The sequence below is a fragment of the Chaetodon auriga genome, chromosome 20, assembly GCF_051107435.1.
Source record: "Chaetodon auriga isolate fChaAug3 chromosome 20, fChaAug3.hap1, whole genome shotgun sequence".
NCBI classification, from domain to species: Eukaryota; Metazoa; Chordata; class Actinopteri; order Chaetodontiformes; family Chaetodontidae; genus Chaetodon; species Chaetodon auriga.
The window spans coordinates 13,789,060-13,802,746 of NC_135093.1; the positions used below are offsets into that span (position 1 = coordinate 13,789,060).

Sequence of the window (13,687 nt, forward strand, 5' to 3'; positions counted from 1 at the left end):
TTAAATATAAGTGTTGTGCACATAATAGGCTGTATTCAAATATACCAAACGGTCACTTTTTAGCTGTTATAAACAATGTTTTCACGAAGAGGACACAACAGCTTCAGTTCTTTTTCCAATTCTCAGCCAACAACGTGTGTTTCTACGGAGAGTGTTCGTACTACTGCTCCACCGAGCATGCTCTGTGCGGTAAACCCGACCAGATAGAAGGATCCCTGGCTGCCTTCCTCCCAGACCTGGCCCTCGCCAAACGCAAGACGTGGAGGAACCCGTGGAGACGCTCCTACCACAAGCGCAAGAAGGCGGAGTAAGTGATTGATTGCACACTCACTGAATGAAGCACACACTGAGGGGTTCACTGTAGAGTCCAGTAGGTCCAGCTGCCAGAGGATGTTTATTACACTCACTGTCAGTTACCAGGAGCAGTAACTCATGAGGTCTGTGGTGTGTGAGATATCACGGAAACCATGCGTCATCCATGCCTTGGTTTCCCAAAATCATATCAGGATGCGACAAACATCTTAAAAGATTAGATTTCAGTGATGTTTTTGCAAAGCTGAAAAATTCTAGTAAAAGTGCTAAAAATGTAAAAAAGTTGTCTTTTGTGTGATATTTTAAACTCTTCAGGTGGGAGGTGGACCCGGACTACTGTGAGGAAGTCAAACAGACTCCACCCTATGACAGCGGGACGCGGCTGCTGGACATCATGGACATGACCATCTTTGACTTCCTCATGGGTGAGTTAGCGTGGTGGTCTGAGCACTGTTTCTGAGGCCAATGATGGTCAAAACATTGTGTATACACACACACACACACACACACACACACAGTGACAGTACATGACATGTAGGAAGCTGCTTTCTCTTCTTTATTTTACCACTGTTTCACTCTTAGCTGAATTTTTTACTTTCAATCCAGGAAACATGGATCGACACCATTATGAGACGTTTGAAAAGTTTGGAAATGAGACCTTCATCATCCATCTGGACAATGGCAGAGGGTACGTCACTGCATGACACTACCATGACTCAGAAAAGACTCTTTTAAACACAAATAAAACATACACTCAATTGACAACAGTACAAAGACATTATGTTTAATGTTTTACCTCATCAACTTCATTATTATTTTTATTTTCATTATTATTTTTGTAAATCAATTGATTGAGAGCATTACAAAAACAAGGACATAATGTGTGGGTGACTTGAACATACATTTGGAATAATCTCTAAAATGGTTTTACCACATAAAAATAAAACATTTACTTAAAAAACGCCCAAAATGAGTGATTAAGACGTAATAAAACTAAAGAAGCATTTTCTGAAAGGACTTATGGTCATACTTTTGGATGGCTTATAGGAAAACTCATTAATCTTAATGTGTGAATGTTACAGAAGCAAAGGGAGTGACTAAGAGCTTTAAAAACATCATTAGGCTTTAAGGCATTATAGTAAATAATTCATAAACTCTGTGTGGCATCATAATGAGCTTGCATACAGTTGATCAGTGTGTAATACTGAGCTTTTTGAAATTCAAATGAAGCCTGTTCTGGACAAGGACCGAGATATAGAGTATTCAATGGATGTATATGGGGATTGTCTGTAAATACTAAAAAAACAGCAGTTAAAATCACAACAGCAAAGGAAAAAATATAAGATACCAGTCATCGTTTCAGTTCCATTCATGCCTCTATCTTTAACCCTAGCTTTGGAAAGCACTCCCACGACGAGATGTCCATCCTGGTTCCGCTGACCCAGTGCTGCAGGTAAGACGCGTCCCTGGTGTTTTTATGTAGCTTGGTAAGATGTGATGATGTGATAGCTGTCAGTGTAACTGAGCATATGGCTGTGTGGCTGTGAGTGTGCGTGAAGCCACGCTGACTCTTCTCCCCCGGCTGCTCTCTTTCTGCAGGGTAAGGAAGTCGACCCACTTGCGTCTGCAGCTGCTGGCTAAGGAGGAGTACAAGCTGTCCATGCTTATGGCGGAATCTCTGGTGAGGGACCGCCTCAGTCCCATCCTCATCCAGCCACACCTGAATGCCATGGACAGACGACTACGCCAGGTCAGTGCTACACCAGCGCCACTAGTATGAGTAGTTTTGGGACTTAGATGACGACCTGGCACTAAAATTCAACCTTTTTTTCTCGTCTTGTGGTATTTCTTTGTCTCCAGGTGCTGAATGTGCTGTCAGAATGCATTGAAAAGGAGGGCTACAGTTATGTCGTAGAGGACGACTTCCACGGCCACCAAGGAACAGACCACGCCCACACCGGCCCGCGACGGAGGTAGCTGTCTGAGGGCGCTGGCAGCTGGACGGGACTGAATCCCTGGAGATTGGAGATCCAGTCACTGTCTTAAAACTGGACTGGCATCCTGTAACACAGATGAGCTCCATCTGTGCTGACTTTCTCAGAGGGCTTGTTTTTTTTTGGCTGAACTCACAGGGAAGCCCACCTGCCTGAGGTCAATATAAGCTGTGTGGAGGTGGAGGCCTGCTGGATGGGACTGGACTTTGAAAAACAGTGCAATGACTGGACCCTGTTGCTGATGCCCGAGACGCAGGTGATGTCGAAGACTTCTGGATGGATCTGGGGCCGGGTCACGGACAAAACTGACCCACCCCAACGTCACCTGGACTCCTTAAAATAACCAACCCCGGCTCTAGTGTAGGATAGTGTCACCCAACACCCACCGGCCCACCGCAGCACTACCAAACCATGAAAGTCTTGCAAGAGACGCCTTCTCTGTCTTGTTTGGGACCCTGTTTTGAATTCAGTGAATTCTGAGGGACTTGTAAAGAACCGCCTGACCCCCCCCCCCCCCCCCCCCTCCCCTCACTCCCACCACCCCCCTCCCTCTCCTCACAAGATGAATTATGTGTTTCTACGTATTGTTGGTATTGCAAGTGTTTCGATTCAGCGTTCACAGCAGAGGCGGAGGCGGAGGAAGACTTCCTGTTGTCTTAATTATCAAAATGATGTTTTATTGATTTGCTGGAACATGTTTCATTGCATAGTGTCTTTTTTTTTTTTTTTTATTTCTGCTGAGCCGATTCAGCTTCTGTCATTGGCATTCAAGATGGAGATATTTGATTGGAGTGCAGGTTTACTCCTGGATTTGTTCCTTAGTTTTGCCCATAAATATTACTTGTACTTGAGAGAATATTTATTAAAAATTCATATTTATTGTTTGAAATGAATACTAATCAGTAGCATCTGTTCAGATGAACCATTGACTTCACATCACAGTGGTGTACTTCCTCATTTGTCCAAAAGAGGGCAAACTGAGCATGTGCAAACATCGGTGCCTCTCAGTCAAGTTTCACCCCATCAAGCATCAAGCTCGCTCTCCGATTGGTTTACAGCTGCCAAAAGTATTGGTTATATTCAACCGAGCCTGTGTTTACATCATTTAATCCAACTACTGGTTTCATTTCTTTCAGTGCAAACAGATATGAGGTTAGATTTCTGGTACCAAAAGCCAAATGTGACACTAATAGTTTTATATTATTGTTTTCTTTGTAATATATTTGATGTCCAGATGTTGCTGTTGTGGAGAGATTATTTTTCAGGATGTATATTTCATTCATAACCAACAGCTGATAGCTTAACTGTTGGTGTCAACGATTCAGTCGCTGGCTGAAAGTTAATATATACAGTAGGAAAATCTAGTGCCTGTGCAATGATAGAAATACTTGAATGTCTGGTTTCATAGCAGAAAGGTTTCAACTCCTCCCGGGTACGAGCTATAGATAAGACACGGAGGTCTACATGTATCTGTGTGCTGACTTCATCTGATTCATGAGGGTTTTATTATACAGTCTGAGTTTCCATAGTCCTGTGTCAGGTCAGTACGGTGTGTATGGACGTGTGGGTGGATCCATGGAGAACCTTTAGATGGTGTGTTCTTAAAGTGAAAATGCTTCTTTTTTTATTCAACTCATTGTTTCTGTGGATTTTTTTTTTTTTTTTTTTTTTTTTCATTTCTTTGCATCATGGTAAAAGTGCAATAAAACAAGATAAGCAGAATACAGTGATTCTGTGCTTTCTTCAGATGTGACAGCTTGTCGGTGTGTTTTTGTCTAATAGGAACGATACTGAAGAGATGATTCTTATTTAATCATGGTGGAAGATGAATAGAAAGCTGTTATTTGATCTAAACTGGTGACCGGCAATAATTAAAACAGCTTCTTCTTCTTCATTTAGCAGCTCAGCCTCTGCTCCTGAAAGCTGTTTCAAGCTTCCAATAATCACAAACAGTCACAATTAAAGTACTAAAATATGTAAAGCAAAATGTATTTGAAGTGTTACAGTAAAAGTACTTGCTTTCACAGAGTTCTTTCATTATATCTGTGATATTGTTGGAATACCAATCATGATGCTTTAACACATAAGCAGCATTTTAACGTTACAGCCGTTGATCTACTCCTAAAGAGTCCGCCGTTTGGAGTCATTTGAGGTCACGCGGTAGCTGAGGTTGTTAAATTCCATTGTTTTGAGTGTAGAAATGTAAGTCAGAGCTTGCCAAAGGAAAAAAAAGTGAAGTTCAGATCAGTATCCTGTTTACAAAGTTTGGAACTGACACACATGCGGCTCCTGAAAATCTGAGATCACATCATGCAGCAATGACAGGAATTTGGAGTTGGACCAAAGGTGTAACTGTTTTGTGAAATATTAGTAAGCTGGAGCAACATTTGATTCCTTATAAGTATTTTTTTTTTAGCAATGTTGACTCCACTTTGAATAAATAAGCTCCTCTGTCCCACTGCAGCCATGAGCTCCAATCCAGATAAACGCAGTGGACCCCGTGAGTCAGGCTACAGCAGGAGCACCCAGGTGAGCGCAGGCCTGTTGTGGAGGTCTTATCTGCTCCCTGTGAGCCGCTGTAATTTGACAGTGAGGATGGCTGCACAGTACAGTGCAAAGGAAAATGGCCCTCAGCCCCAGCTCGTAAGCATGTTTACAGTTCCCAGTGCACTGCTGTGTTTTCATAACCTTTCCTCACAGAACAGCCCCCGGAAAAGCAACTTGGTTGGTTTACATAAATGCATGCACACACACACACATGCACACACACATACGCAGGCAGACAGAGCTATGAATGGAGGAAGCGGAGTCTGAGACAACCATCAGAGGGACAGAGAGTGACCAGAGGAGAACTAAGGGCTGTAATCACTGCGGCCGGCCGCAGACAGGACGCCAGAGGAAGCCTCGTCATGGGAGTGAACCGTGAGGTGCTTATCAGATCTCAGTTCAAACCGACCTGATACGGTGACCTCCTCCTCTCCTCTGCGCTGCCTCTCTCTGTTGGTCTTGCAGCTTTGTATGAAACGATGTGTTCTGTTGTCTGGAGCGAACGGGCCCAGACGACTCCTGACAGCTGAATGAGCTCGTTTTGGAAGCTGCTTGTTTAATAGAGTCGGTTCTGTTGATTTTGTGGAGGAGCTGCAACTGGGTGAGATCTTCACGATAACAGTCCCAGAAAATACCGCGGTTTCACGATATCACTGTGTATAGTTATTATTATTCAGATTATGATTATTATCATCAGGTACAATGATCCTTAATGAATGAAAACAGAACAGGTTCTTTTTGGTGGAACAAACACTTTATTATGATTTCATCAAATATTATGTCCTGACACACAAGAAACTACGTTTTTAAATAAATACCTTAAATGAGAAAATGTACTGTAATATGATATCCTTCATACCTCAGTATACCACAAAACTGGTATATATAGGTATATATAGGAAACTGGTATTTATAGGTTAATCAAAACAAATCCATCATTTTTAAAAAGATCACCATATTTTTGTATGTAAAATCTTAATTTCTAAGTATATCCACAGCTGAATTTGATCATCTGTATTTCTCTAGTAATCTTAAAGGAGTATGAAGAACCATGACATAGTAATACTCAAGTAGTACAGTGAATAAACGCACTTTAAAAATTCCACCCTGGCAGTACTGAGGGGGAAAAAAAATGATACATTAAATTAAAAATAAAATTGTTTTTAGGAAAGAATCATTTGAACATGAGGGTTTTGATTCATGTAATGTAAAAAATGAACTCAATGAAAAGCCTGCTACATGCTGAGACATGCTGGTGTAGCTTAGCTGATACCAAAAATCTAATCAAAGATTAGAGGGATTAAAGATTCAAAGATTTTAAAAAAACAAAAATGAAAAGAAAGAAAGACAGTTCAGTGACAAACTGAGAACACAGCAAAACACAACAATCACATGCTGCAACGAAGACATTTTTAAATTCTAACTGGAAGTTCGTCTCAAAACGCTGGTTATTAACAACATGTTAAAGTCTCCTTTTTAAATCTTCTTTTTATTCAGACTTGTTTAAAATAAAAATAAAGAATGCAGAGAAAAACAAATGATGTTGGCATATATTGATGTGATGTGTAAAACCAGTGGAAAGTCCCTGTAACTGTTCAGTTACATCACCTGTAAAAGTTAATTTTACAACAGGAAAGGTCGACATGTGCTTAAAGACATGCATTTATTCATAGGCTTAAAAGCAGGAGAATCTATATAAAGACAAAATATTAAAAACAACTGGAATCAGAGAAAAAAGCACATGAGCTCAGTGTCTCAGTGGTACAGGATTTATTTTACCTGTGCGTCAAAAACACAGTTTCATGTGACAGAGAAGAAAAAGCCCACTGATTTCTTCTCATGCTTCAAGATGCGCTGCAGCTTTCTCATAAGCCGCTTAAAAAATCTGGGCCTGCACCTCTAACTGAGTACAGCATTGACCTTTTAGCTGCTTCATTAGCCAATCAGGAATAAAGAGAAGATTGCTTCAGTGTCTCAGGGTCGGCCGATGTACTGCCTACAGGCCTCTGCTGCAGCAGCGGGGGCCACACACAGAGGCCCGGCAGACCCCAGGCTGTTTTCCCGGCCTCTGTCGCCTCACGGGAGACTTCCAATTGCCCTTCAAAATACACATCCCCCTGTTTTATAGACACGGAAACAATTTATGGCCATTATGGAGCATTATAGATAGCATCTACAAAACTTCCCGTTGTTGGCTAAACGTCTGCCAGAGTGGACGCACACACACACCCCAAAGAGTTAACGGAGAGAAAAAGAAAACAAAGATGCAAAGGATCTTGTTTGTTGGTTTGGGGCTGGCTGTTTTAAGTACAGTTAGAGAGATTAGGCTATAAAAAGAAGCAAAATAAAACATGAAGGCGGTCTACAAGCTTGGCGGACCACCCAGAATCCCGCTGGAGGTCGGGGAGAGGAGCCGTTTGTCCGGTACACTTGCTCCGGGTTCAGGCTGCTTCAGCTGAGACGGGTCCAGGTTGAAGGCGACTCCTCTGATTTGATGTGTCGAAGAGTACTACTGCATGTGTGAAAAAAGGTGTATAAAGCGTTCTGTGGCTCCAGAGGTCTGCCTCGAGTGATGTCACTTGAGTCGGTGTGAGTCACAAAAGAAGTGAGCTTACGAGACCACACCATGTCTGCTGGAGGCCAGCAGCTCGAGGCTACATTCACCACCACTGGCATGATACACCTGAACTCACACCAAAGTGTGGGTGGTTGGGTTGCATTGTGGGTAACGTAGGCAAAGTACAAAGAAGAAGAATGCAATGGAATGAAATACACGACGTCTCTGGTTCTGCTGCATTGAGCACATTTTTTTTTTTCCAACCGATCATCATGAGTCCGACTGTTTTAATGAAGTGTAATGCTAAAATGGTGATAAAGAGTTGGTGTGATCTGGATTGGGATCTGGAAACTGACCCCAGATAGCCTCCATTCATTGCTCAACAAGGGCCAACAGCCCAGAGTTGTTGTACACTGCTGAAAATACAGAAAGAAAAAGGAACAATCCAGCTCAGCCGAACAGCTAGAGCACTTAGCCGAAAGCAATGTTGGGGAACCGAAGCCCACTGGCTCTGCACTTCAGTATTTCCTGTTTGCTGGACTTGTTACTCTACACTTGAGAGAGAAAACATCCGTCTACGCCACTAAACTTACCCAACAGCTGTAGGAATGTTGGAACTTTACAGGAATTAAGTTTTAATTGCAAAAACACAGACTATTAAGATAAAAACCAGACCCTGCACAGGTACAGCATCTATAATACGGAGATATGTTTGTATATTTTATACATTTCTTTCATGTAAAAATTTAATCGAAGTTCAAGTTTAAAGCGCCGTCTGCACTAGAATAGGTTATTTTGAAAGAAGAGGTACAGTCTGCAGCGCTGTGCACGAGACCAGAAGAGCACTTCAAAGACCTCAGAGAGGTGGTCCCGAGCCTTGAGACCTGCAGCCGTTCCTGGAGAGCGGCTGGGACGAGGAGGGGGCAGAGGGGGGCTGCAGGCAGCAGTCAGCAGCAGAGCTCAGAGCGAGCAGGCGTCAGCTGGCTGAGCAGAGCATGGTGGCAGAGCAGAGCAGCAGGACAGGCTGTAGCTGCTGGGCTTTGGCCAGGAGAGTCAGAGGAGCCGAACACTCCGGGTCACACATCTGACTCCTCAAGGTGCAGACATGTTTGATAACTCTCACTACCCCTTCAACTGTTTCAACTACGATGGAGACGGATACCCTTCGTCCAGCACTGACGAGGAGAAGAAAATGTGCAGACCAGCGTACAGGTAGGAACTATTTCGTCCGTCTGCCAGTATGTCCTGTGACACTTTGCAGGTTTTCAGATTTGATAGAAAGACACTGGAGTTAAATTTCACTCAGATAAAATGTGGCCCTTAGTGTCTATTGATTCCTCATTTTTATTTCTCCTTTCAAAAGTGTAAAATTAACTTTGTTTTCAACATAATTTTTTTTAATTCATCATCATCAAGTTTGTCAGTTTGAACAAAACAAAACAAAAATATTTTTTAGAACTGCAGCCTTCTTCAGTTTTACCAGTGTGATAGCTTTTAAAACATATTATCAAAAATGAACCTTGTTTTCAGAGCCGGGGTTCCATATTGGTGCAGTTGACTCTTATATTTAAGCAGCTGCATCACTGATATTTACCATGTGCTCTTTTTCTGCTAAGATTCAGTTGATTTTTCAGTTTTTGAAAATGTTGTTTCATTGACTTTTGACACAATTTCAGGTAAAATAAAGTGGAAAGATGATTTGCATCTGTTTCAACTCAAAGTGAAATTAAAAATAATATTCAGAAGCTTCCATTCGTTCCTCACTGAGGAGGCTCCTCCATGGAAAACATTGTTTCACAGCTTCATACTTGACCATGTTTCCTAATTTTATGAGAGTAGCTCGACATAAACATGATGTTGAACTGGTGTCAGTGATCGGCTTGCTTCACCTCGCAGGCTCTCAGAGATCACGGCTGGGAAACATCCAGGACAATGAATTTTCATACGCTGTGTGTCTGACTTTTTACCACATTCAGATTTCTGTTATTGGACTTTCTTCATAAGAGATTTACTGCAGTGTAGCATCACTTATACACAGAACATAAAATGTATTATTATTTGCTGTAACAACCATGAATTATGTTAATATTTACATTTTGTCACCTTCATCAAATTGTTAAGGGTGTTGCAGAGGAAATGTTAACACTTCTTTTCTTTATATTAGGTTTGAATAGAAGAAAATAAAATAAAATCGTAATTGTCAGTATTTTTACACACACACACAGCAGTGTGGTCAGTGGGTCAAATAAGAGAATATATAAGGGTTAATAGCCTTTATCAGGTACTGTCAACGCTGTGTCACCTGACTGAAGTGTGCGTCTGTGTGTCAGCTACATAGCTCTGATAGCCATGGCCATCCAGCAGAGCCCCGAGCAGCGGGTCACTCTGTCGGGCATCTATGAGTTCATCATGAAGAGGTTTCCTTACTACCGCTCCAACCAGAGAGCCTGGCAGAACTCCATCAGACACAACCTGTCTCTCAACAGCTGCTTCATCAAGGTAGAGCACAACACACGAGGCCCCTTTAACCACGTAGTTAATGTGGGCCTGTTGACTGTTTTTAGTAGCAACAGCGTTATTGTTATCAGTTGCATAATATTTTTAGTCATCCTGAAGTGTTTTTGTATTTCCCACAGGTTCCTCGGACAGAGGGCAACGAGAAGGGAAAGGGAAACTACTGGACTTTTGCCACCGGCTGTGAATCCATGCTCGACCTGTTTGAGAACGGAAACTTTCGGCGTCGCCGGCGCAGGAGGAACATGAAAATCGGCTTCCGTGACTCAGGAGAAATCCCTTTCCACCCTTTGGAGAGCCACAGCAATCAGCGCGTACCTGCAGCTCGCCGCCCCGAGCCCGAGTCCACCATCTGCCCTCTGAACCCCGAGAGGCCGAGGCCAGGCCCCCAGCAGAACCACCTCATCCCCAACACCACCCAGCAGGGGAAACCCGAGTCAGAGATCAAGTTTAGCATTGACTACATCCTATCCACTCCGGATCCACCCCTGCCTGGGCTCAGATCCTCCCACGGCCCCGTTCACATAGGGCCCACGGGGCCGCCCATACACGTTCTGGAGCCCCAGCATCTGAACCTGCACTTCTGGACTCTGTAAGAGGAGCTCAAAGCAAAGGCTGGACTAAGTCCTTCATCGTCGTTTGTGTCCAACACTGGGAAGCACTGTGAGGACACGCAAAGACAGAAGAGAAACTCCACCGGAGGAATTTTACTGACTTGAAAATGTAAATGAGGAACAAAGAAAGGAGGTACAGTATTATGTGATGGGTTCTACAGTCACTTAGAGAAAGCATCACGCTGTCTAAGAGTTCATCTAAAATATCATATGTGAACAGTACAGAACATCACTGTAAAGCATCCGTGTTGCCATTAGTGTATGTGCAGTGTCCAGTGCTGACATAGACTAGGTTTACACTCCTCTCTCTATGTATATATACACAGGAGCTGTGAGCACACGTATGATGTGTTCAAGAACACTTGGAAAAATCTAATTAGGTGAAACAAACTGCATTTCCTGGATTTATTAGATCAGATCAGAAGTTCGGATGGTTTGCCTCATGAAAGAAGAGTTGATTCAGAATCTCATGGTTTTCCCTTGTTACCTGTCATTTAGCCAGAAAATACAGCCTGTTCACCCTGAACATGATTTAGGATTGGTTTCTGATCAATGGCAGATTTGGTTATATTGCTTATTTTGGTGATTGTCAGGACAAATGTTTTTAATCAGGAGTTCAGCTTTACAGTTTGGTAAAAACCCTTTTATTTTTAAGGCTCCTCTCCGCACAAAAATAAGTTCAAATAGTTTGTTAAAACTCAATTCTAAAAGTAGATTTACCCCCTCTCCCTCATTAAAAAAATGCTTTTTTTTCAGTATTTATGAGTATGCAAATATTTTAATTTCAAAAGTTTAACTGTGACATCCAAAGTAAAGTAACAATAAGGGAAACACATTTCTGAGCCGAGTCAGACTTTGACATTTTAACATTTAGTGAACAATGTCAACAGAAAGAAACGGAATTACTCGTCTCGTTTTAACTTTCTCACAGAGGACATTTTGACCTGTCACAGCCAGGAAAGCACGGGTTTAAAAAATAAAGTCAGTGGTGGCCGAATTCCATTTAGCTGCTTCAGCATCAGGGTCCTGTGAATGCTGGCTCACTGTCGATGTGTCCTGCACCCATAAAACATGCAAATCCTACACAGTGCTGTACATACTAACAAAGTATACAGTCTGAACAGTTAATATACTTTAAAAAAACAAACATATATTTTCATCCCATGTAGAAGGAAATGGAACAGTATGTGTGATGCTCAAAATGTGGCTTTGCAATGTGTCACTGCAAATTAGATTAAACGCAGAGAGTAGGTGTAGCTCAGATTCAGGCCTCCAGAAGTCTCTCATAGGGATATTCAGATTTTCCACTGAAAAGGTCAGGACTGCATCTCAGGACTTCCATTAAGCTGTTGCAGTGTATAGAATGGCTGAAAACCACGTCAGTGAGAGCGAAGGAATCCCATACTGATGTGCTTTGGTCTCTCATTTTGCAGGTGATGTTAGTAATTATCTGATGTGCGGAGAGTAATACTGGCACGGTTAACATTTCGAGGTCTACAGTGCAGTGATGGAGGGTCAAAAGCAGCTGGCTGATGATACATTCATTACTTTCTTTCACTTTAACTACTATGAAACATACACATTAGTGATTCAAATGTAAAATACCTAATGCAAAATATTATACATATGACACCCACGAAGGGGGGCCAGCAACTGCATCAAGGTGGGTTTGCTCTTGCCTCAATTCTCCTACAGTGCAATGCACAAAGGAAATAGAGGAGCTGCTCGCAGGTGAAAAAACTGTAATAAATTGTTGACGGTGGTGATTCTGTTGCAAGAGCACCTCAGAAAAGTTCTGTTTAATTGACAGGGCCCTTCAAAAGTCACACTTTGGCTGTCTTTGCACAGAAGGAGTATTGCATAATTTCCTGTTTTCGTCCAGATTTTTAGATTCGAACTGCAAAAAAAACTGTCTGTCTAGTCTGAATACTTTATTCTTTGTTTTCCAAGATTTTATTTTTTTTCCCAGCTGAGGAACTCCTCCGTTTGCTGTGCGGACTGCATGCACCACATCCAACATTTGTTTGGAATCAGTGTGTAGTAGGAAAACAGACACTGTCCACAGAACAGAGCCTCACATATAATAATACTACATATTAGAAGCAACACCGGTGCTTTTCCCTGCTGTGGAAAAAAAAGGCCTCTTCTGACCGAGCTCCGTCGTTTCAGACCCACTTTCTGCCCACATTTGGCTAATTTTTCATTGACCTTTTGAAATCCTGATTGAGTGACGCTTAAACCCTAATCCAGTCACTCCGTATCGTAACATATTGTACCCACACCCTTAAAAGAGGCCTAACGAAACAGAGGTCTGCCTAACATTTCTTGCCTGTACAAAGGAGATCAATCATGGCGTGTTGCTGCGCCGTCGAAGGGACATTTTTCAATTTAACCTTTATATTATGTGTTGACTACATCAGAGGAGGGTTTCAACACACTTAACATGAGTGGCATTTAATATAGCATAACACTTGCAAGGTGAGGCCGAGATGTGACCCTATTTAAATACAGAGGCCCCTGCCTGAGCCTTAACAGCAGCACCTCCCCCAACACACACACACACACACACATCCCCCCATGACGCAATTATAATTAAACACACCTTATGCCTCCTTTGCAAATGCCCCTCATCGATCTGTGAGGTTTTTAACATTCATATGTGAACTGCCCCCCAGCAAACGTCTGCGGCGGCGCAAACGTTTATGGATCAGCAAGTTTCCATTAACAAAGTTGTTGATGTTGAATAGCGGGGGCCGCCGCCGCCGCCATGATGCCGCGGATATATTTGGGTAAATTAACTTAGCATAAAGTGCTCCGAGGCTCCGGGGGTCTTCTGAGGCAGCTAAAGAGAAAGCAGCAGTCAGGCCCGAAAAGTCAATGCACATATTATGTTGTCAGTGAATATATGGAAGTGTAGCTACTGGCACAGTGTCTCAGTGAATGGCCTCTATTAAACAGCTGCTTTAAATGCACCCACTTTGTCCCAGTCATAGTTAATCCCTCGAACATCTCGAGCCAGTTGTTTATAATTATCTCAGCAATGATATTTCTCATTTCTGGGAGTGTGAATTTGTTTGAGACTTCATTACGTGTGCGCTGCCAGGTAAAATGAGCTGCTCAGGGGCAGGAAGCAGCGGGATTGCAGGTAG

General features: G+C 42.5%; 2 protein-coding genes across 2 annotated transcripts in view; both read left to right on the forward strand.

Moving 5' to 3' along the window:
• The window catches only part of fam20cb (FAM20C golgi associated secretory pathway kinase b), a 46,597-nt gene extending 42,569 nt beyond the window's left edge, over positions 1–4,028 (forward strand). The window contains exons 6-11 of the mRNA XM_076759744.1: positions 127–307; positions 628–737; positions 919–1,000; positions 1,706–1,765; positions 1,912–2,062; positions 2,173–4,028. Of these exons, the coding sequence (XP_076615859.1) occupies positions 127–307; positions 628–737; positions 919–1,000; positions 1,706–1,765; positions 1,912–2,062; positions 2,173–2,289 (701 nt within the window). The 3' untranslated portion in view covers positions 2,290–4,028. The remainder of the gene's footprint in view (positions 1–126; positions 308–627; positions 738–918; positions 1,001–1,705; positions 1,766–1,911; positions 2,063–2,172) is intronic.
• Positions 4,029–8,430: 4,402 nt separating this feature from the next.
• foxl3 (forkhead box L3) lies at positions 8,431–11,250 on the forward strand. The gene is made up of 3 exons (XM_076760538.1): positions 8,431–8,622; positions 9,741–9,909; positions 10,047–11,250. The coding sequence occupies exons 1-3, from the start codon at positions 8,516–8,518 to the stop codon at positions 10,518–10,520; spliced, it is 750 nt and encodes a 249-aa protein (XP_076616653.1). The 5' UTR covers positions 8,431–8,515; the 3' UTR covers positions 10,521–11,250.
• The last annotated feature ends 2,437 nt before the right edge of the window (positions 11,251–13,687 follow it).

What these genes read in the sequence shown, in the direction of transcription:
- foxl3 (XM_076760538.1), top strand. Translation starts at nt 8,516, where the DNA reads ATGTTTGATAACTCTCACTACCCCTTCAACTGTTTCAACTACGATGGA. An exon ending in ATGTGCAGACCAGCGTACAG is followed by an intron (nt 8,623 to 9,740) that starts GTAGGAACTATT and finishes TCTGTGTGTCAG; the next exon opens with CTACATAGCTCTGATAGCCA. An exon ending in TCAACAGCTGCTTCATCAAG is followed by an intron (nt 9,910 to 10,046) that starts GTAGAGCACAAC and finishes TATTTCCCACAG; the next exon opens with GTTCCTCGGACAGAGGGCAA.